Raw genomic sequence first — 23,747 nt, forward strand, 5'->3', positions numbered from 1 at the left:
CCAGTGAAGGAACTTTTCGGTTATAATCCATTGGCACTGAGTTCTTAAATGGTGAACTTCCTATATTGGATCTTGGGGAAAAAAAAGAGAAAGTCCCAGGAAACGTTTGGTATGGCACTGGTGGGGGAAAAGATAGGACAGAACCACTGAGCATATTCGGTGTTAAAGCTGGGAAGGCAGTTCCTGGGGCCTGGGACAGACAGTGACCTGCTGAAAAGCCCTACCAGCACGGACCTGTCCAGAGATGCGGCAGAAAGATGTCCTGCGTTTAAAGAGAGGAAGTTTCCGGTGGGCACTCGGGTTATGCTGACGTTAAACGCTGGGTTCTCAAGACAACCCGGGGCCTCGGTCTGAGTCTCCCTGGCAGTTCTCCCGCGAAGGACAGACAGGTAAGAACTCAGCAGGAGAAGCCAAGCCTCGGGTGGAGGAAGTCAGCGTGAGGAGAGGGATACAGACAGAGCTGGGGGATTAGGTCTGAGGGACAATCCAGCGGGGTTGGGGGAGAGTGAAAGGGAAGGGGTAGGGGCGTCGAGGGAGGGGATCCAGGCAGGAGGAGCGGTCCCAGCAAGGGAGCGGTGTGGGCGCCGGCGGAGAAGGAAGGCTCGAGAGGAGAGGGCCGTGCTGGGGAGGGCAGCGGGCGCGAGGAAGCCGTCTCTGCCGCGCCGTGGGCTCCCGGGAGCGCGGCGGCGGGGGTCTGAGCCGGCGAGCGGCGAGCAGCGGGAGCGCCGGGGCTGCGGCGGCTGGAACAGGTGAGCGGCCGCCGGGCCGCGGGCCCCGCCCCGCCCCGCCCCGCCCCGCGGGCGCGCCTCCTCCTCCCCGCCCTCCCCGCGCCCAGCTGCGGCGCGGCTCCCCTCGGTTTGGGCTTTTGCAACTGGCGCCGGGCTTGCCTTTTTTTTTTTTTTTTCCCTCTCCCCTCCCCTGAGTCTGTCTGTCCTTCTTTTAGGTCGCTCCACCCCTCAGGCGAGGGGGAACGGGCCGGGCTGCGTCGGCCAACTCGCGCCGAGCGCGCGTGCGAACTCCCGGAGCTGCGTCCCGCGCCCGGCCTCCTCCCTGCGGGGCGCGCGCTCCCCGCTCCCCGGGCCCGCGGCCTCCCCCGCAGCCCTTCCCCACTTTTCCCCCCTTTGGCAATCACATGGCATTTTAAGAATGCCGGAAAGATGGCGGTAGCGGCGGCGGCGGCGGCGGCGGCGGGGCCGAGCGGCGGGGGAGGCGGCCGGGCGCAGCGGAGCGGGCTGCTGGAAGTTTTGGTGCGGGATCGCTGGCACAAAGTTCTGGTGAACTTGAGCGAGGACGCCCTGGTTCTGAGCTGCGAGGAGGGCGCCGCGGCGTACAACGGCATCGGCACCTCCACCAATGGCTCGTTCTGCAGGGGCGCCGGCGGCGTGCAGCCCCCGGACTCGCCCGCCGGGGTCCGCACCGCCTTCACCGACCTGCCGGAGCAGGTGCCCGAGTCCATCTCCAACCAGAAGCGCGGCGTGAAGGTGCTGAAGCAGGAGCTGGGCGGGCTGGGCATCAGCATCAAGGGGGGCAAGGAGAACAAGATGCCCATCCTCATCAGCAAGATCTTCAAGGGGCTGGCGGCGGACCAGACCCAAGCCCTGTACGTGGGCGACGCCATCCTGTCCGTGAACGGGGCCGACCTGCGGGACGCCACCCACGACGAGGCGGTGCAGGCGCTCAAGCGCGCGGGCAAGGAGGTGCTGCTGGAAGGTAAGGGGTTAACGCCGCGCGGGCCGCGCACACACCCCCTCACCCTCCCACCGCACGCTCACGCTTACCCAGGTGCCGGCACCACCCCGGGGCCCTGCGTGGGGGGCGGTGGCGGGGAGTTGGGACAACTTTAACCCACCTGGGGGGCCACTTGTCCCTACCCTAGAGTCGCTGCGGGCTTGGACCCAGCACGGGTGTGTGCAGAGGCTCGGCGAGCTGGGTTTCTTGAGCTACGTGGCAGGCGCAGGGTCAGATGCTTAGGGCACCGTGCGTCATTTTTACCCGCGGATAATCCGAGGGTAGCGTACGGACCGGAACGTGGCACTGGTGAGGAGCGGCAGCCGTCCGCGCTGCGGTGAAGGCTCCCTGAAAAACCGCAACTCTCTTAGTTTTCCGCTTGGGCACCATGTTCTCAGAAGCCTGGGCAATCCATTTAAGAAGGTTCAGTCCTAAAGAAGTCAGAAGTGGCCCTGTTTGAACGCTAAAAGCCCATTATCCTTCTGGACTTTCCTCCTCTCGGATTGGAACCCGGGGTTATGCTGGCGAGTTGTGCCCTGAGCTGGGAAGTATTTTGCAGCTTTACGCAGAAGTTCCCTTTCGGTGCCAGGTGTTTGGCCGGTCAGTCTGGATTCCAGGCTGCTCTGGGTGGAGGGTTGCTGAGGCAGTTTTTCTGCCTGCCTTTTCCCGGGATTTTTCCCTAGTGGGGTGGAAACAGTTTCGCATTTGTAAACAGTTTACCCTGAGTGTGAGGCTTCTAAGAATGGACTTTGAGATCCTGTGTGCATACCCTCCTAATTTTTCAAGTGGAGAGAACAAGTAACCCTGGTTTTGTATCCTTTTGCGGTTATGTGCAGAAAGGCAGTAAGGTATTAAGTGGATAATCACTCTTCGTTTCCCACCTCATCTGTATTTCTTACTTGATATCTGCCTCCCTGGCCCATAACTTAATTTGTACAAACCTCAGTCAGTACAAATATCATGTAATTATTTTTGTCTATTTATTCAGCTTCCCCTCACTGTAGGTGGAGATGTCTGGGGTCTTTTATTTAGTTACAGTTCATTTCCCCTGAGTTGATTTGCGTCCTGAGTGAACAAATCAATGAACCCATAGCCATGGAAACAAGAGTGTTTCAACTCAGATCTTGTAAACTGGTAGTTGATTTAAATCCTAAATTAAGGACTTAGGTCAATTTCCTGCTTACCAGATGTGGTGCTGGTGTGTGAAACTGAGAAAGTTCAAAGTTGGGAAACCAGCTTTGTTACATGTGACAGCTGATGCAACACATGGTGTCTGCCTCCTGCTGAGAATACAGAGGGCACCCCCCCCAACACACACACACCTTTATTTACCTAGAGGATTTGTGATGTCTTCATATTTAATTGCTACCCTGGATCCAGAAACTGGAAGGCCATTTGCTTTGGCTTGATGATTAACATAAGTAAACAGAAAAAAAGTTTTCATGACTCAAGTGTGTGTTGGTTTGTGTGACAGGGGCAGGTGGGATCTGGGGCAAGTGTAGTTTGGAGTGTAAACCGCTGGGCCACCTGCTTAGCTTGCAGTGTTTACTATAAACTATCAGGGGACCAGGAGACAAAAAACAGGTCAGTTCTGTTTCAAGGCACTGCCCTTCATTATGTCTTTTCTTTTCCTTGGTTTCAATTTAATGAATAATGACTTAGCAAAGAGATAAAAAATACCTCTCAAAAAGAGGAAGGTAAGGTGATTCCCTGCAGTTGAAAATAAAGAAAAAGAATCAGTTATGTGACTTTAGAGATGCAGCAACTGAAGAGTGAGTGTTGTAAAAGCCTCTAATGTGACATTCTTGCAACAGGTCGTGCTGTGTTGCAGACAGGACCTCTGGGGGAAGCCCGTTGAGTCTCCTAGACGTGAACCACCTGGGCTTGGGGCAGCAGTCTTAGCCCTTACCCCAGCCTGTGTTTTCAGAGATCAACTGCAATCTAGAGAAGCAAACAGAGGCCCTCCTTGAAACAGTGTCTCTTGTTCTGAGTTCCAGTGTTGGTTCTAAATGCAGTAGGAGAGATCATAGACCATGAAAGCCAGTATCACACATCTCTTTTGTAGCTTAATACATGGATTCCCAACTGAAGGGGCATATCAGAACCACCGGAAGGGCTTTTTAAAATCACATACCTTCTTGCCTGTATTCTGAAGTGCAATCTCAATGGCTGAATTTCTACATAGGAGTGGCTTTGCAGATGTAATCAGCTGGGACAGGAGGCTTAGGGAGATGTTTTAAAGATATGTTTATATGGAAAATGCAGTTTTTTAACTTAGACTGGTCTTGTTTTGTTTTTTGTTTTGTTGTTGTTGTTTTTGTTCTGGAGCGGATTTGGTGGGTTTTTTGGTTTTGTTTTGTTTTTTTTTTTTTGGGCCAGCGGGCAGCCAACACACCCCATTCCATGACATGCGCCCTCTAGTGGAGAATCAGCACCACTGCTCATGGAACACCCTGAAATGAAAAGCTGAAGAGCAAGTTTCAAAGCCTGCCTTCTAGTTCCAGTCTCTCACAGAGTTATCTGAACCGCGTTGAGCCTTAGTGTCTCCTGAAAAATGGCAGTAAGAAAACTCGGCTGGACATTCCTGCTTTTCAGGGCCGCTCTATGGAAGAGAATCTGAGAGTAAAAGAAAAAAAAACATGCATCAAATGGCTGCTATGATTAGTTATAATTACATGAAACGAAGCTGAAATTGTCCCTCCCAAGGGATAGTCCATTCCTCATACTGTGCTAGGGTTTATAGTTCTTATTTTTAGTATACTTATTATTATTATTATTATTATTATTACGTAACTGTAATGTTAGGAGACCATTCCTCTGTGGGAAGGGAATCATGGCAACAGCTAACATTTCTTGAGCGTTTCTATGTGCCGGGCTTTACTTGCATTTGTTCCTTACACTTTTTGTAACTCTGTGAGGCCAGTACTGTTGTTCCTTTTACGGATGAGGAAACAAGATTATAGACAGTGGGTTATTTGCTTAAAGTAACACAGGGAGGAGGCTTCCAGGTCTATCAGACTTCAAAGCTCATCCTTGTAACTTCTGGGTGAAACTGACACTCGGAGCTTCTCCTTCAACTATGTACTTAACGCAGTTGAAGATTCTTCAGCTCTTGCGCTCAGGATGTTCTTCCCCATTTCTCAAATATGCTGAAATGCTCGAGACAGCCTTGAGCAGGAGAAGCAATTGTGTGGGCTGCGCAAAAGGGAGGAACAGGGAAGAGGATTGAGTCTAAAAACCTTAAGGCACCGAGTGCCTGGCTCCCTAAAAAAGGGAGCTGCTGCCACATTGGGGGCTGTTTTGCAAAGAGGCAGGGTCTCTGTCATTTGAACACCTGGCCTGCAAGGAGATTACATTGTAATTCAAGCTGAAAATAAAGTGTGAATATACTGTGCTAGTGAAGTCAGTGTTTCACCAGATAGTCATCAGAGTTAAGACCAGATGTCTTCACGTTATGAACTCACTTCCCGTTTGCGGGAGTAGGGCCAGGGATCCTGCATTCAGCCATGGAGATATGGAAGCCCATACCAGCAGGGGACACGGTGTACACAGACACGGAGTGAATGGCCCCCTGTGAAGTGGAGCTGGGCACAGCTGCAGAAATGCCCTGGTAGTTCTGAGTCAGGGGTGGGATGCGGGTTTTTTTGCCCTTAGATTGATAGCGAAATAGTAATTTGGAATCTTTCAACATTTTAGTAACTGAAACTACAATAAGGTTAGTTTCTCCATAACTTTGTCCAGATTGGAAAGTGCAGAATGTTCTGGAAGACTCATAGTGGGATAGGGAAGGTGGGAGTGGGTGGTGAAAAGAATCTTATCTGGGTCCAGAAGGTATCCTAGGGAGCTGGACCAGAAGAAGTAGAAATTCAATGGAGAAGGTCAGAGACTCTTGTTGACAGGAACCCTGTCCATCAAAGCTCCTCCCCCAGCACTGCTCCCAGGAATGCCTGGCTGCTGAGATCATCTAAAATGTCACTTGCACAGTCAGTTCCTTAGTAGTAGAAGTAGGGACGGCAGGGCAGGGAGATGTGGCGCACGGCAGAGGCAGTGGTTTGGTTGGCGTGAAATCTCAGGACTGGACAAGAACTTGCATTTTAGAGAATCTTAGTTTACTTAAGATACAGGATCTTTTTTTAAAAGATTTACTTATTTTTTGAGAGAGAGAGCATGAGCTGGAGCCACCCTGGCGCCCCTGGGATGTACGGATTATTAAAGAATATCCAAGAACTGTGGAATTTAGAGTCTTGAAACTCGGGTGCTTACATTTTAACTAGCGGTTACTCTTTTCACAAGATGCTTTTTCTTGTTGGGCCTTGATTTTCTTCATTGGGAAGCTAGGAAGCTAAGTTAAGCCATTGCTAAACCTTATTTCACTTTATATCCTATAAATTCAGACCCAACACCCTTTTGTTTTTCCCCCAAAGATTTTATTTATTTGGCAGTGAGAAAGAGAGGGAGAGAGAGAGCACAAGCAGAGGGAGTGCCAGGCAGAGGGAGAAGGAGAAGCAGGCTCCCCACTCAGACGTGGGGCTTGATCCCAGGACTCTGGGATCATGACCTGAGCCGAAGGCAGAGGCTTTGACCCATGGAGGCACCCAGGCGCCCTGACCCTCCACTCTCCTGATGAGCCAGTATTCTATAAGAACGCTGATTCTGGGGGCACCTGGGTGGTACGGTCAGTTAAGCCTTCACCTCTTGGTTTTCAGCTCGGTTGTGATCTCAGGGTCATGACCTTGAGCCCTGTGTCAGGCTTTGTGCTCCGCAAGGAGCCTGCTTCAGATTCTCTCTCCCTCTCCCTCTGCCCTACCCGCTCTTGCACGCATGTGTGCTCTATTTCTCTCTCTCAAATAAATAAATAGATCTTTAAGAAAAGGAACGCTGATTTGGCTTTGCCCCTCTATATAGTAGTCCTCGTTATACGGGGTTTTGCTCTTCCACGGTTTCAGTTTCCACAGCCTGGAAAGCAGACAATCCCCACTCTGAGAAATTCTCAGAAGGTCACCGTAGCCTAATGCTCTGTCACAGTGCCTGCGTCACTCCCCCGGCTTCACCTCCTCACCTAGGCCTCTTAGCATCTGCCCTCATCATGGGAAGGGCCAGTACAGGACAGTAAGATATTTTGAGAGACAGGCCACAGTCACAGAACTTTTATGACAATATATTGTTGTAATTGTGCTATTTTATTGGTTATTGTCGGTGCTAACTAACTTATTATTACTGCCTGTTTCATAAATTAAGCCTTACCATAGTTATGTTTGCATAGGAAAAAACCGTAGTATATATAGGGGTCAGTAGTACTGTCTGTGGTTTTAGGCAGGCATCCCCTGGGGGTATCGGACCATATCCTCTGCAGGACCCTGTGGTGCCTACCGTTTTCCAGACTCTTTACATATGTAATAAAAGCTAACATTTATATATTCCTTGCATCACAGGAGATGCTTTTCTAAATGCTTTACGTGGACTAAATCACTGGATTCTCACAGTCACCAAAACTATTTCCAGATGAGAAGACTGAGGCACAGATCACCAAAGTCACTTGCCAAAAAAACACAGAGAATAAGTTCCAATGCTGAAATTCAAACACAGATTTATCGCTTTGAAGCCTCACGAACAGCCTTATGTGAGAAGCAGGTTAGGGACGCATATCCCTGGTTTGTTGATTAGAGTGAAGCTCCAAGAGGTCCCATGATTTGTCCAATTCAGGTCTTCTTGCTTTCTTGTCTACTGTATTTGTTTTCTATTGCTGCTCTAACAAATTACCCAAAACCTTAGTAAATTAAAACACAAATTTATTATTTTACAGTTTTTTAGAGTCAGAAGTGTGATGCAGATCTCACTGAGCTAACTTCGAGGTGTTTATAGTGCTGTGTTCCTTTCTGGAGCCCCTAAGAGAGAATCTGTCACCTTGCTTTTTCCACAAGCTTCTAGAGACCACTCAGGTGCTTTGGCTCCTGACTTCCTTACATTTTTAGCCTGTGGTGGCAGCTTGAGTCTTTCCCACATCAAAATACTCTAGCCAGCGTGCCTGGGTGGCTCAGTTGGTTAAACATCTGCCTTCAGCTCAGGTCACAATCTCCAGGTCCTGGGATCGAGTCCCACATTGGGGCTTCCTGCCCAGCAAGGAGTCTGCTTCTCTCTCTCTCTCTCCACCCCCTGCCCCTCCCCACCACTCGTTCTCTCTCTCTCTCTCAAATATATAAATAAAATCTTAAAAAAAGATACCACTTCAAACTTTATTCTGCCTCCTTGCATTGTCAAGGACTTGTTTGTGATGACTTCAGTCATACATAGATAGTCCAGGATAATTTCCCTTCTTAAAATCTATTTTAGGGTGTCTGGGTGGCTCAGTGGGTTAAGCCTCTGCCTTCAGTTCAGGTCATGATCTCAGGGTCCTGGGATCGAGCCCCGCATCGGGCTCTCTGCTCAACGGGGAACCTGCTTCTTCCTCTCTCTCTGCCTGCCTCTCTGCCTACTTGTGATTGCTCTCTGTCAAATAAATAAATAAAATCTTAAAAAATATATATATTTTAAACTATAACTTACCTGATTAGCAACCTGAATTCACTTTGCAACCCTCCTTCCTCTTTGCCAGGCAAGGTAACCTATGGTTGGGATCTGGAGACTAGGAGGTGTGCATGTTGGGGGTGGCGGAAGGGGGCATTTTTCTGCATATTGCATCTGGTTTGCTGAAATGGTAATGGTACAGAGTTCCCAGGTAGCTCTTCAGGAATGTCCTCCACCATAGTAAACAGTCCTGTCCTGTCACGTGGCAGAGGAGTTCCTCATTCATTCATTCATTCATTCATTTGCCTAACAGGTAACTTACTGAGTGTCCTCTGTGTGCCATATACCACTAGAGCTTGTGCATGACGGACAATATCACAGTGACCAATGCAGATAAGTCCCATACAGGCAGCTGCAGGATGCAGGGGAAAGTGCTACATCACAGGCGTTATGGGATGCAGTGGGAGCCTCGGAAGGGCATCCGGCCCATTCTTGGACAGGACTGTGGAAGGCAAAGGTCTCAGGGCAGCCCGACAGAGAGCTTGGCTCTCAGCTGTAGCTCCGTGTGGGTAGAGGTGGGGGGAGTGTGGCCTTCTGGCCTTGCTAAAGGGTGAGAATGGAAAAAAAAGACCGGAGAACTGAGCAGGAACTGCGGCTTCTAGGCCTTGCTTGTTACAGAGTTAGATTTCCTTCTCTGGGTGAAGTGTGCGAGGCAGGGAAATGTCATGCTGAGTTTCACATTTCAAGAAGTGCAAGGTAGGCGAGGCTCTCTTGAGGTGACCCAGCCTCACGGGCCCACAGCAGCCCGGGGTTCAGACGCTCGACCCTGACTTGTGCTTAGGAAGGAGCCCCCTCCGCCACGGGGCTTAGGTTTGTAAAAGTGGCTTCCAGCACATTGTGATTTTGTCACCAGGTCAACCCTCTGTGGGTGATTGGGCTGGGGGAATGAGCCCCCCTTTTTGTAGAGGAGGAAAATGGAAGTCAGAGATGAGGGGACTGGTCCAAGGTTACCTTGTGAATGGGGCAGCTGGACATCGGATTCTCTCCCACCCGCCAGGCTCTAACTACTGCACGAGACATTGTGTCAAGACGTTGTACAGTGGACGAAAGGAAGTCTGACAGGTGTAAGGCATGGCCTCTTGATTTTGGGGAGTTGACGGTTATTGAGGAGGTGGGGCATTTGAGGCTGATGGTGAATTTCTTGAGATTCATCATAGAAAGGGTGTGATTTTTTTTTTTACCCCAGCCTGTGTGGCATAGTACGCGGCAATGTATTAGGCTGATGGGAAAATGTCTTGGGAAGGAAAAGAATAGAAGGACAGAAGGGAGGAAGAAGGGGAAGAGAGTCAGTGGGGGCTAAGGGAGGGAGAAGAGGAAGGAATGACAGCAAGCTCCTGTTCTTGGGCCGGCTCTTGGTTCTTTTCCTGGCAGTTTCCTTCTCACGGCAGTATAATGCTGTGGCTTAGAGGATGGGCCTTGGATTTGCTCTAAGAGGGAAGAGGGAAAGTAATTTGGGGACCTGCTGACCTTTTCTGATGACGCCCATCCTCCAGCCCTCGAGCCCTTGGACTGTGGTAAGGATCCACTTTTAGCGTCGATAATGAAAACTCGATCCGGGGCTGTAGCGAAGAATACAGAAGCCACTTTATAGCCAGGGACGCGCTTACTTAACATAGACCGGTCTTGAAAGGCAAAAGAGGAGCCAGACATGATTTTTAAAAGTTATTGGAAAATGTAATTATCCTTTTAATGTTGTATTTATAACCACCTTTCCTCTGCCCCCCTGTGGCTCAGGGACCTACAAGTCTGAATATGTAAGAACACTTTCCACCTAGGGAGATAAAAACTGTCTGCTTAGATATTTTAATTCTTTCTTTCTTTTTTTTTTTTTTTAAAGCTGATGTATCAGCCTGAAAATTCAGACCATATTCCTTATGTGAAGTGGATCAAGACTGTCCTTCAGTTTCATGTTTCTGCTGTGGAGGGAAATGCTTTCCACGTTCCGTGGTGCATTGTAGCACTCACCCCTTGGAGTGTGTTTTAAAAATAACTCACTGCACACAGCTCCACATTTGTGAAAGACATCTAGCCGAAGCTACCAGTGGTCTGTTTGGTGAAGGGAAATTATTCTCCGGCAGCTAGTGGCCTACTAGGAATTCTATTGCAAATGATGCATTTCAAAGCAGTCCATGTTAAAGAAAGGCCAGAATTTCCCCTGCATTTATACCAAATGTTTTATATACCAGACCTCATTACCCACTTCACTGGCTTTGATCTATAATAATCGCTTGCCTTCAGCTCCGGCCTGCAGAGTGCGACTCCAGAGAAAATATGTAACACCACGAAGTAGTGTCCTAACAGACCCATGCAGATGAGGCCCGCTCCCAAAGTGGGACAGACAAGATGGGAAAGTTCACGCTCAGTAGAGATTATGACGGAAATTAAGATGATGACCCATCCCGTGGCTCAGTGCTTTTTAAAACTACTTCCCCTGCCTGTGATTGGAAGCGTCGTTTGTAGCTCATTGATAAATGTGGGAAGCTCCATCTCAGATTTGAGGACCAGTTGCTGAGTGTTACCATAGTTGGTAGATCCTGTTCTTGGGCCGGCTCTTGGTTCTTTTCCTTGCAGTTTCCTTCTCACGGCAGTATAATGCTGTGGCTTAGAGGATGGGCCTTGGATTTGCTCAAACTGGGCTTACATTCTTGTCCTGCTTCTTGCCTAGCTGTGTGAGCTTGAGCGAGTGACCTACTTACAAGCCTCAATTTCTTAATCAGTAGGTTCATTGTTAGGAGGAGAGCAATTGTGGATGGAAAGTGGTTAGCTCATTGCCTGGAACATAGTAAGCACTAAATATTTACTAATTAAAATATGTCATGTCGCACGCTTAGCTAAGTACGGTTTGCAGATAGAGGATCCAAGCATAGACGGGAAATGAGGGGGTCAAGCATATGTGATAGAACGTCTTTTAGGGGACACGAAGGAGAGTTTGGGATTTGCCATGTTTGGGAACCAAAGGATGCAACTGATGGCCCCGGGAGAGTTAGTTTGCCTTGTAAAGGTGAATTAGGATCCCGCAAGGGTCTGTTTCATTGATGACGTTTAGCAGCATCAGATGTTTTCCATCAGCCAAATCACAGTGTAGGCTGCTGTGGTTTCTGGTGGGCAAATGCGAACTTTGTCTTAAAATGCTGATCTGCAGGAATGTGCAGAAAAGTGTTTTGTAAAGGGAAAGTGGGCAAGTACAGATTTAACCTACACAGCAAAATTCAGAATTCTTTGAAAAATTGTCTAGGACTTATAGGAATGTGGAGATCTTATTAGCCCAAAAAAAACCCCAATATTTCCTTTGTTAAAATGTGAAAAGTGAAATATTTTTTCGCATTTTTAATATTTTGTTAAAATGTGAAATATTTACATAACTGTTACTAAGCCAGCATTATACTTTGGTTTTTTATTTTTTTATTTAATACTGTATTTCATGGAATCCAAGAGACAACCCAGTGGAAGACAGATCATTGTTCATGTGCCCTTGAAAAAGAAAAGATAATGTTTAAGATGGGCGTGTCTTAATAGGATATCTGCTTAGAATTAACGGTGTCGGGGCTATCCCTTCAATACAGGGATAAGTGAAAAGTAAATCCATCCCCCAGAAAGGGACAACAAAGGAACTCGCACATCTCAGATTGGGTTTTGGTAGAAGGAAGGAAAAATATTGTCTACTGAGGTTTTTTTTTTTTTTTTTTTTTAAAGATTTTATTTATTTATTTGACAGAGAGAAATCACAAGTAGATGGAGAGGCAGGCAGAGAGAGAGAGAGAGGGAAGCAGGCTCCCTGCTGAGCGGAGAGCCCGATGCGGGACTCGATCCCAGGACCCTGAGATCATGACCTGAGCCGAAGGCAGCGGCTTAACCCACTGAGCCACCCAGGCGCCCCTCTACTGAGGTTTTGAATTGCAAGTTGGTTCTAATAAATATTGAGGTCTGAATGTACAGTGTCAGTGTAAGTTAAAAAAAAAAGACGTAGGCAGATGATGTAAAGTGGTTTCAGATGCAGAGGGCCCCTAATGAATGATTGGAGTAGTTGTAAATTCTGTCTGCAAGAACTCAGCTTCCATCTGGGCCTCCAGCAGTGTTAAGGCACATTCCTCAAATCAGAAATGATAAAATCTGAAAAAAAGAAAGGACAGTTGGATTGATGACATATGGTGTATAATAATTACACAACTAGTTATTAAAATAATTTTTCTTGTAGTGTTTGAAAGGTGGCACCTTGTCAGTAGATTGAAGTAAAAATCTGCAGGGGGATGAGATGAAATTCCTCTTCTGAAATCGAACGTTCCAGAGGGAGACAGGTGTGGAGTAATAAATCAACATTTATATAAATTACAACTATTTCTATAATTATAAGTTATGTAAATACTGTAGCGGAATTTAGGGAGTATCAGAAGCTACTAAGGATACCTGGTGTGCAAAGGAATGGCTTACAGAAGAGGTGACTTGTACAGTGGGGTTACATAAGCAAAGTGAAGCTTAAAATATAGGTAATTACTTGGCTATTTGGGACCCTGCATTTCAGATGCTTTCATCTGAAAGCTTTTTATCTGCAGTAAAAATCAAGCTTAATGATTTTTCTTTTTTGCTTGCAGTATCCACAAACTATCCTCTGTTCTTTACTTCATGTTTAGAATTTGTCTAAATTAAGATAATGTAATGCTATATAATATATAATATAAATATAATATAGCATTCCTTTGCCCACCCTTGCCCAATACCTTTTTCATTGTCCCCCAGAATGTTAGAATACAGGTTTTACTTAATAATTTAGTAATTATTATTAGAATATATTAGCACGGTAGGCACATAATATTTGGAATATTTGAATATATTTCTAATTCTAATATACATATATAAAGTATATTCTAATATTCCAAATATAATATGCCTATGTTCTGCTTCTTCATTTCTCAGTGTCAGCCATTATTGACTAAATCATTCTGTTTTTATAAAATTGTCATCATGTCAACATTGTTTCATTTTCCGGCCACAGGATAGTTTTGATCAAGTTTCTTGCAGTTTCTAACAGTTTCTCTTTTTTTCCCGTTTGCTTCATTTTCATATACCTAATTTTTTTTTCCCCAAAAGAAGTACTAGACTTATCAAATTTCTAAGAATAACTTCAGACTTTATCAAACTTTATCAAATTTCTAAGAATAACTTCAGACACTCTTACATGGCAGATCACACCCCCATTCTGTTGATTTTCCTGCTCTGTCAACGGACGACTTCTCCCTTGGTCTGGTGCGTGGCCATCTTCCTCAGGCTGTCCTGAGCTTTCTCCTCTGTTTCCATGGAGCCTCTGTCCCCTTCACTTGTGGTTTACTCCCTAGTTTTTGCTGGAGCACATTCACCAGTCGCTTCCTGAGAAAGAATGTGTGGGAGGTAAATAGGTGAAAATATCTTTAATCGGTTCTCTCACTGGACTTACACTCTGGGTGTGAAAAGTCTGAATGAACATTTTCCCTCAGCAGTTTTCAGAGTTTCTGTGAGAAGTCTTTCTGCAGTGAAATGTCTCATTCTCTTTCTTTTACGTGTGGCCTCCTTTTTCTTGCTGGAAATTTTAAATTCTTCTTATCACTGATATTCTGAGTTGCATCTAGTGATTGGCCTTGGTGTGGGGTTTTCATTCATCAATTTTCTAAGCCCTGGATGGACACAGATGAGCTAAAACTATGGCTCCCAAACCGTGTGCCAATATGCCATAGGGTGCCCCAGTGAACTCACCAGGGGGCCATGGAATATTTTGAAATTTGGGGGAAAACAGCAACATCTTTTGGACACTGGGAAAATCATTAACTGGCGACTCAATAGGAGATTGCTACATTCCTTTTATGATGTCAGTATCTTTGCAAAACTGGTTTTTTGCAGTTGCCGTGATTTCAAAACAAACAAAAACAAGTGCCACACAAAATAAAAAGTAGTGTGGAATAGGAAATGAGGGTGGCAGCATCCGGTAGGATTCCAGCTTTTGGGGAGTTGTATAATGTCCAGCAGGTGCTACATTTTTAGGACACAATGATGTAGTACATTGTTTGGATTTAACTACTTAAAAACACTGAGTTGGAAAGTATCTCCTCGGGCCCCAGGGTGTCATCAAAAAGGTAACTGTGACATTAAAGGTGCCATTTAATGAGTAGACTGGGACCTGTGGTCTGAATACTCTTGCACTTCATTTCTGGAACATTTTCTTGTTTTATTTCTTTGACGGTTCTCCTTCTCCCTCTTCTTTGCTCTCTGTGCATGGAAATTCTTTTGGTTGGTGTCGGACCCTCTGTATTGATACTGTGCTGAAAAATAAACTGATTTTTGTTGCTGTCTTCTTGCTGTTTCTCCAATTGTCCCTTTCTGTTTATTTTTGTTCTTTTTCGTGGAGAATCACTAGATTTTTATCTGCAACTCTTATATTGATCTTTTTTTTTTTTTCAACATTTCATCTGTCATATCACTGAGTTCCAGGAACATTTTCTTATTCTCATTGCTCATTTTTTTAATAGCACCCTCTTGTTTTGTGGATGCCACGTCTTTGCTGATCTCTCTGAACGTATTAATAGTTTTTTGAAGATTTTTTTCCCACTAGTATTGACTCGGATGTCTCCAAGTTCCTTTCCCTCTGCTTTGCTTTTCAGTGTGTTACGTCTGCATAATCTAATAGTTTCATCTATTTCAAACTATTTTAAGATTTTATTTATTTATTTGTCAGAGAGAGAGAGAGCGCAAGAGCGAGCACAGGCAGAGAGGCAGGCAGAGTCAGAGGGAGAAGCAGGCTCCCTGCGGAGCAAGGAGCCCGATGCGGGACTCGATCCCAGGACGCTGGGATCATGACCTGAGCCGAAGGCAGCTGCTTAACCAACTGAGCCACCCAGGCGTCCCTATTTCAAACTATTTTAATAGTTTCAATCTATTCTGAGATTTGCTCCATTTTTGTATTCCCCTAGAGGCAGGAACTGACTTGAGGATCTCAGGGTAAGATGTTTACTTGGGATATGATCCCAGGAAGTGCTGGTGGTAGAGTGGGGACAGGAGATAGTAAAGGGAATGAGCCCATCAAGGCCATCATGGCCCCACAGTGGGCCACTTGGTCACTCTGGAGCTTAGCATATTTCCCCCTGAGGTGGGACGAAACAGGTAAAACTTACCCACTCTCCACTCATCCTTTTGTTAAGGGCTATTGCTGGGGGCATACCTCTCCGGTGCTTCTGTTGGGCATCCCCCTGAGGTCACGAGTACTCCCCTGCCCAAAAGATGCCCCCAGGCCGAGAACTGCAGGCACTCCCTGCCAGCAGCCTCCCTGGTGTGGACCAGACTGCAGAGGAGATACATGCCAGCAGGCTCCAGCGGGACCATGTGGCCTAATTTAAAAGTGTTCAGAGGAAACCTGGTGGAAGATGGACTGCGCTCAGATCCGGACAGACTTCCATCCCAAATCTCTCATAAAGGCTGGTCTGGGCACGATCAAGATGCCATATACTGCCCTGGGAAACTTTACGAAGCAGAGCTCTGGCTACCTGTGCCTATCTTTTAATTTCTTTTAATGTGAGGTCAATAGGGAGTTTTGCCTTCCCTGTTAGTTGATCGCAGTTCCTGTAAGTTGATGATGCACAAGTTAGATTAATTGAGTCGAAGGGGAGTGTAGTGTTTCTCAGCTTCGGTCCTGTTGACCTTTTTAGATAAGGACTGGCCGTGAGCAAAGTGGACCAACTAGCTGTGTGACCTTGGCAATAGCCTTACCTGCCTAGAACTCCATTTTCTCATGGAGGACAATAGTACTTTCTTTATAGGACTGATGTGGGAACACAGAACTCAGTACATAAAGAGTTCAAAGTGTGTTGACTGTCTTTGAAGTATGTTTGTTTGTCTTTCCCCACTAGACGGTGTTTCTAAGAGAAGGGATCAATCAGGTCTTTTCTGTCTTAGAACCTCGGAGAACCGAAGAGAATTGGCCCACTTATGGCAATTATGTTGGTCATTAGTGGTGGCCCTAACATGGCAGGATTTGGGGAAAAGCAAGAAACAGCTTTGGCTGGTGAAACTTGCTGACTATAAAATAACATACATGGTATTGGGTCCACAGCTGCTCAAGAGGGTCTTCAGGCCATAGGCCTTTATTATTTTAATTCTCAGTTGAAAGAGGGCCTAAGGTAACAAAGGTGATCCTTCCCCTTAAAACTTGGAAAATAGAATTTTGTAATGGATTTACTAATTTTCAAATATTTTAAAAACTTAAAAATTTTTTATTTTATATGGGCACATTTTATTTTGAGCTATAACTCATATCAGAATCATTATTTCTTATTTTGCCAGAAAATGTACTCTCTACCTCAGTAATAATGAAGTAACAGGAGACCTTGTGTTCCTGGTATGGTATGTGTATCAATCTATATCTATCAGGGAAAAATAATCAATATAATTTTATAACTGCTCCAAGAACTCACTTAAGTTGTGTATTCTTTGAAAAGACCCCGGGGTGCCTGGGTTGCTCAGTGGGTTAAAGCCTCTGCCTTTGGCTCTGGTCATGATCTCAGGGTCCTGGGATCGAGCCCCGCATCGGGCTCTCTGCTCAGCGGGGAATCTGCTTCCCCCTCTCTCTCTGCCTGTCTCTCTGCCTACTTGTGATCTCTGCCTGTCAAATTAATAAATAAAATCTTTTAAAAAAATTTAAAAAAAAAAGAAAAAGCCCATAAAGCCTGGAAGAATGATCTGAAAAAAGAAACCTTTTTTTTTTTTTTAAAGATGTTATTTATTTATGAAGGAGCAAGCTCATGAGCCTGGGAGCGGCAGGCAGAAGGGGAGGGAGAAGCAGACTTCTCTGCAGAGCAGGGAGCCTGACACTTGATCCCACGACCTGGAGATCATGACCTGGACGAAGGCATATGCTTCACCCACTGAGCTACCAAGGCACCCTAAGAAGAAACTATTTAAAGAAGGAATATCAGACACTGATTTGTAAAATTCCATTCTCAGCTAGTTTATTTTTTTAGATGTGTTCATATATGTCTATTTGTGTGCATCTAATGTCAAACATGCACGCAAAATACACTTTGGGACAATCAGAAGGTTCCTTGATACAGTTGTAGTGACAGAATGTCCAGCAGGAAACACATAGAACAGTTTTGCCAGGGGTGTGTTACAGACAGTCAGTGTCACCGTAGAGTGAGGGAGGGGTCCTGAAAGTGGGGACGGTGGGGAATGATTGTGCAGAACCAGGGCAGGGCCTGATCTGGACCCGGAAGAAGTCATTCTTGTCTAGCACTGCCTGCTTCCAGGCTGTGTGGAGACAGGATCCTTGCCATGCCAGCAGCTTTCCTCTGTCCACTTACCAGCCCCTTCCCGCCGGCGTGTGATGGACAGATTCTTGTGGCAGGACTCGGGCTCTGGGAGCCTCCCACTTCCCACACCCTGCCTGTTCGTTTTCGTGTACAGATGTGTTTGGTTGGGTTTTGGCTTCCCTCTCCAGTCTTTCTGACACTTTTGCAGATTTACCCCCTTCATAGGTTGCCTGTGTTCCTTCCAGATTCATACACTAAAGTGCATCCCCCTCATACCTCAGAATGTGGCATCTGGAAATGGGGTCAGTGCAGATATGGTTGGTCAAGATGGAGTCACCCTGGAACAGGGTGAGCCCCCAGAAGACTCCTGCCCTTAGAAAGAGGGAAGCTTGGACACAGACATCACACACAGATAATACCATAGGAACCTGAAGGCAGAGACTGAAGTCAGACATCTAAAGCCAAGAAACTCTAAAGATTGCCAGAAAACCATCAGAAGTTGGAGGCTGCCTGGAACAGACTCGCCGCCACAGGAGGAACCAACCCTGCCAACACTTTGACTTCAGAGCTGGGAGAGATTGCTTCTGTGCTATAGGCCGCCCAGTTGGTGGCACTTCGTTAAAGGGGGAAAAAAATTACACCTCCCATAGGAGGCTTTGGAATACAGTTCATAAAAATTCGGCAGGGAGTTTAGGGAGTGAGCAAATAGTAATTGAGACCTAGCACAGTTTTTTCTCTTTGTCAAATGTCTAATGAGACCATCTGTCGTTTACTAAGTGTTCAGAGATTTCTCTGTGAGTCAGTGCTGAGAGGGCTAGGTACTGGCAAAGGTTGTTCGAGGTTGCTGCAAGACATACATATGGCACCACTGAATTTTGCTCTCATGCATGTTAGCTTTGCCATGTTACTGTTACTTTGGAGCAGTTTCTCTATTTTTTGTGTGAGCCAGAACTCGAGATCCATGCTTCTGAGATCATTAATCTAGTTCCCAAAGTCTTCATATGCAGGGTTCCTGGGTGAAACACAGTTATTGGATACAGAGCATTTTTCCAAATATAAATATGTCCCGAATATCGCACGAGACATACATAGGCTCAAAAACATTTGTTGCTTACCTGCAGGTCCCATTTAACCGGGCATCCTATGTTTCTACATGCTAGAACTGCCTCCTTATTTACATGGCTTTCAAAATCGTGGACTTGCTGCCAACCAGTGACAAAACCGTGAGTCAGCAGAGAGAGACTGATCGGCGGGTGGATCATTGAAAATGGTTTTGTAAAGATGAAAGTAAACCAAGGAGCTGCTCAGAAGGTGTGGCTGTGGCCTTTCTCAGGCCCTTCTCAGAAGAAAAGAGCAGCAGAATGAGGGTGTGGTTCCTTTTCCAAAGACTGTGCCTCATCCCCAATTTTAGAAGGACCAGAGTTAGAAGCAGCCCCTAAGAAATGAGGCCAAAGGGCAAGCAATAAGATTGCCATAAATCCAGAATCAGCATGGACTGAATTACTCATAAAAACTATTATTACTAACATGATGTGAAGTAGAAGAATTCTGAGAATTGAAGAGTAGGTATCTTGATGTTGTAGCTACAAAACTAACTGTTAAAAAAAAAACTGCTAATAAAAACTAATTCTTATTAACAACCACCCCTTTTATTTTTACCCTGCTTTCTTTCTGGCACCTCGAAGTACATGTTTATATACATATCTATATGTGTGTGTGTATATGTATATATATATATATATATATATATATATATGCACACACATATGCTATACTCTATATTGTTTATTGGTTTCTTATTTGTCTCCCCTGTTCACAGCTATATTCCCAGTGCTCAGAGCATTGCATGGAACTCACTGCCACACTCAGTAAATACCAGTTGAATGGATGAACCAACCAATAGCTTTCTTTAACCCACGGCTTTGCCGAGGACCTCCAGTTGGTTTAAAAAAGGGGCTTTACCCTTTGAGCTTTGCCTGAGAAGTTTCTTCCACTGTGAATTAACTTGGGCTGCGGGGGGGTCTGAGAGCCATGGGGAGAGTTTAGACAGAGCAAGATCCCCTTGTCCAAAATTTCCAGCATTCCATTGGAAGTCAGTGAGTTGTATCCGGCTTTGGGACATTGTATGGTCTAAGGGACTTCTGCAGTCTCTCCAGCTTCTTACTGATTGGTGGAGAAGTTGCCCTTCTCGCATACTAAATCCACCAGCTGTTTGCACTTTTCTTCTAGTTTGATCCACTAAGGGGAAAGGAGACACATGGGAAGAAGATTTCATTTCCTGGATCTTATTGTCACAACTCAACCCAGCTGCAGGATTTATTTCTTTCTACATCTTAAAAAGTTGTTTGTTTGTTTTTTAATCGTGCTTGACCTGTATTAAAAATAAGTTGAGGGATGTATTTATCACCGAGAAAGACACTGTAAACTAGTCACAGTTACAAAGTTCTTTGAGGGGCGCCTTGGTGGTTCATTCGGTTAAGGGTCTGCCTTCAGGTCAGGTCTTCATCTCAGGGTCCTGGGATTGAGTCCCCCCTCCTTCCCTGCTCAGCGGGGAGCCTGCTTCTCCTTCACCTTCTGCCCCTCCCCCTGCTCCTGCTCTTTCCCTCCCTTTCTCTCAAATACATGAAATCTTTTTTAAAACAAAAAAGTTCTTTCATGTTCTTCCGATCCCATGTATGTATGAAGATGGCAAAACAACTCCAGTTTTTTTAGTTGTTCTTCTTTGGCAGTAGCATTACAATTCAGATTAAATCTTTGATTGTTAAGGTGTTCTAGAATCTTGTAAACAGGATTTTTTAAAATCACCTTAGAAAAATCGTTATTTTGGGGCGCCTGGGTGGTTCAGTGGTTTAAAGCCTCTGCCTTTGGCTCAGGTCATGATCCCAGGTTCCTGGGATCAAGCCCCATGTTGGGCTCTCTGCTCAGTGGGGAGCCTGCTTCCTCCTCTCTCTCTCTCTGCCTGCTTCTCTGCCTACTTGTGATCTCTGTCTGTCAAATAAATAAATAAAATCTTAAAAAAAAAAAAAAAAGAAAAATCAGTATTTTGTTACCTAAACCAGTGTAGAGTTTGAAGTTAAATAGCTGGTTTGCACAAAAACTTGGACCCTGATTGCCCAAATCTTTGTAATTCTAGTTGTCAGAGACCTAGGACTGGTGGGGGGCAAAAATTTTTAAATAGGAAGTTTGTGACTCGGATAGATTGTGTGCTGATAGATTACATTTGGGGACAGCGTTTCTTCACGGACAGCCTGTGTCCTCCCTTTCAGACCTCAGCCTGCCTTATCTTTTTAGCAGCATGATTAGAAGTGGTTGCTGCAATTGCTGTGGAAAAATCCACCAGGAGGTTATCATATTTAATGTTTCAGAAAACTTCCTTTGGAAGGCGATAACAGTATTTCTTAATCACGGTGCCGCTGGGCAAGCACAGGTGTGTTGCATACCGTTAAATCACTCTGTCCTTAGGACATAGTGTTGTTCTTTGAAAGTATTTGGCTCTCCTTCCCCCTTTTTCCTCCAACCCCCTCTTTATGCCAAAGAAAGCGCTTTTCCCAGACTTACTCTCCACACCCAGCAAGGTATTCATTCAGAAACCCTGAGTGATTTTTTTTTTTTAACACATCCCCCACCCCCCCACCCCCCCGCCCCGTTGCATCTCCAAGCTCAAATGATGCATGTTTCTTACTGGGTTTGGGTCCGCACATGTTGACTGAGAATCTCCAGTGTTCCAAGCATTAGAGCAGATTACAGAGATAGAAGCTTATTAACAAAGCACCCCCCTGCCCCCCAGGTGCTTCCGATCCCTGGGCCAGGAGCCCCCTAGAGAGGCCATGTTCTTCTCTCTGCTTCCATTGGAGTTTGCCTTGCACTGAATCGGAAGAACCACGGTATGAGAGATAGTTCAGATCTAGTAATGAAAAAGGTGGGTTGGAATTGATTTCAGTCCATTTTGGTTCCGTTCAAGGTATGAGTCATAAAAGGCAAGTGATGGGAAAGCAGAGGGCTTCTCTTTACGAACCAGTTCAGAAACATTTTGTAATACCAGCTTCTATTTCATTGTAACTGCAACATAAAACCCAAGTCTTTGGTCTGCCATCTGAACCAACTACAGGTTTAGCCTCAGCCTACTTTTCTAACTTTCCAGGTAAAGGCAATGCTTTAGCTAAATTCTTCTGCCTCCTACCTCTTGAAAACCCTGTGCCATATAGGACCTTAGTACTTGGCTAGCCATGGGCAATTAGTAAGTGCTCGGAGGATGAATGAATGAATACGGATGTAGGTGTCTCCTGGGCCATGCGGTTTTTTCACATCATTTCGCATTTTGAGTGGAGAGTATTGCAATTCCAAATTCCTCACAGAGAGGGACTCTGTTTGGTGTGACCTGGGTCAGGGAGCTCTCCTTTGCCCAGAGAGCCGTGTCCAGGAAAGGGCACGTGGCCAGGAGCTCACTTAGGGGGGGTTCTAAGCACATTCCCTGGAAAGGGTATCATGAGTATGACTGGCCACGCCTCCGAAGAGCTCACTGGGGCAGAGTTCACTGAGAGATCTTAGGGGTTTGAGTATTGAGAAGGGACAATAGGGAACGAGGAGTTTGCTGGTTTTTCTTCTTTGCCTTTGAAGGTGGACAGAAGTCAAAGAAATGGTACAGAACTGGAAAGAGTTACAAAGGAAGTGGTATTTTCAAGGGAACGCCAGGCTTCTGTCAGGGCAAGTAGAAGGAGGAGGAGGAAGTATCTGAAAAAAGATTTAAGATAAGGAGAAAAAAATTTTTTTAAAGATTTTATTTATTTATTTGACAGAGAGATCACAAGGAGGCAGAGAGGCAGGCAGAGAAAGAGTGGGAATCAGGCGCCCCACTGAGCACAGAGCCCGATGTGGGGCTTGATCCCAGGACCCTGAGATCATGACCTGAGCCAAAAGCAGAGGCTTAACCCACTGAGCCACCCCAGGTGCCCAAGGAGAAAGAATTTTTTATGACAAAACATAATTCATTTTATTTTATGCTTTCATTACACGTATTGACATATTTTTTGCTCATTATCTCATTTTTGATTACATAGGTGTTTAGTGAGTATTCAGGGCCAAGTCTAATATATAATATTGCTTTTAATTTAAACAGTGCCTTCCAATTTTAAACAGTAATATTACAAATTTGAGGAAAGTGACCCACTTTTGGTTAAGATTTGTCAATAATTGTTGAGTGACTCAGTGAAAAGTGAGTGAATGAATGAATGAGTTAGCAAAAACAAACGAAGAGTGAAGAGTAGGTGTATTTGGAAAATTATCAGTTTTATAATTTACTCTAATGAGAAATATTTCCTACTCTCTCTGAGTTTTCTGCCAGCATTTGTTTTCAAAATTAACCTGAAGAGTTCTCCCAAGTTAGATAGGTTTGCAAATGCCCTTTAAGCTAATAAACAGTTGCTTATTTTAGGAGAACTGTTGATTAGACAGACTGAATAAAAGGAAAATTTTCCCCTTTTAAGTTTTCTGTGATGTGCCCTTGCTGCAAAGACCTGTAGTTAGAAGATTTGACTAGGAATCAAAAGGAAACCTGTTGTCTTTGTTTTTCTTTCTGGGTGAAAAGCAAAAGGTAAATATCATGGTCAAATGAAAAAGTAAATTGGATTTTAAATTTTTATGTGTGTCTCCCCAGGTTAAGGCTCTCTGACTTCATTCCGCTCTATGGTTATAATTGACAAGACCCCCTAAAATGTGACATATCCACCTGAGGGTTGACAGAACTAAGGTAGTTATAGGATGAATGCTTTTACATTGTTGGGCAATGACTTCACTGGATAACAGCTGTTACATTTATAACATTCCATGTGTGTGGATAAACATATGCATATTTATTCATAATTTAAATTATTATTACTTCCTTTGATCCCAAAGCATCCTAGAGTATACAGTCACTTAGAGGCCATAATATTATGGTTAGCATTCTCTCTTTTATTTAGTGGAGGTTCAAACCTAGATAATGTAAAATGAATTTCTAACCAGTAAATTTTGTTATCCACTTGGGTTTAACTTTTAATGGGCTATATTCCTAGAAGAAAAAAATCTTTAGAAAACTCTGTAAATGTTTGGGGAAAAGCTTCAAGGATTTGGTTTTCTCCTAGTGTTATGGGTTGAGTTATGTCCCCTCCTCCCCACCAATCATATCTTGAAGTCCTAACCCTCCCCCTTCCC

General features: G+C 45.2%; 1 protein-coding gene across 1 annotated transcript in view; it reads left to right on the forward strand.

Annotated features, from left to right (window-relative positions):
• The first annotated feature begins 845 nt into the window (after positions 1-845).
• Positions 846-23,747, forward strand: part of SNTB1 (syntrophin beta 1) — a 229,588-nt gene continuing 206,686 nt past the window's right edge. The window contains exon 1 of the mRNA XM_059165709.1: positions 846-1,710. Coding sequence (XP_059021692.1) covers positions 1,158-1,710 — 553 coding nt within the window. The 5' untranslated portion in view covers positions 846-1,157. The remainder of the gene's footprint in view (positions 1,711-23,747) is intronic.

This window comes from Mustela lutreola, chromosome 3 (assembly GCF_030435805.1).
Source record: "Mustela lutreola isolate mMusLut2 chromosome 3, mMusLut2.pri, whole genome shotgun sequence".
NCBI lineage: Eukaryota > Metazoa > Chordata > Mammalia > Carnivora > Mustelidae > Mustela > Mustela lutreola.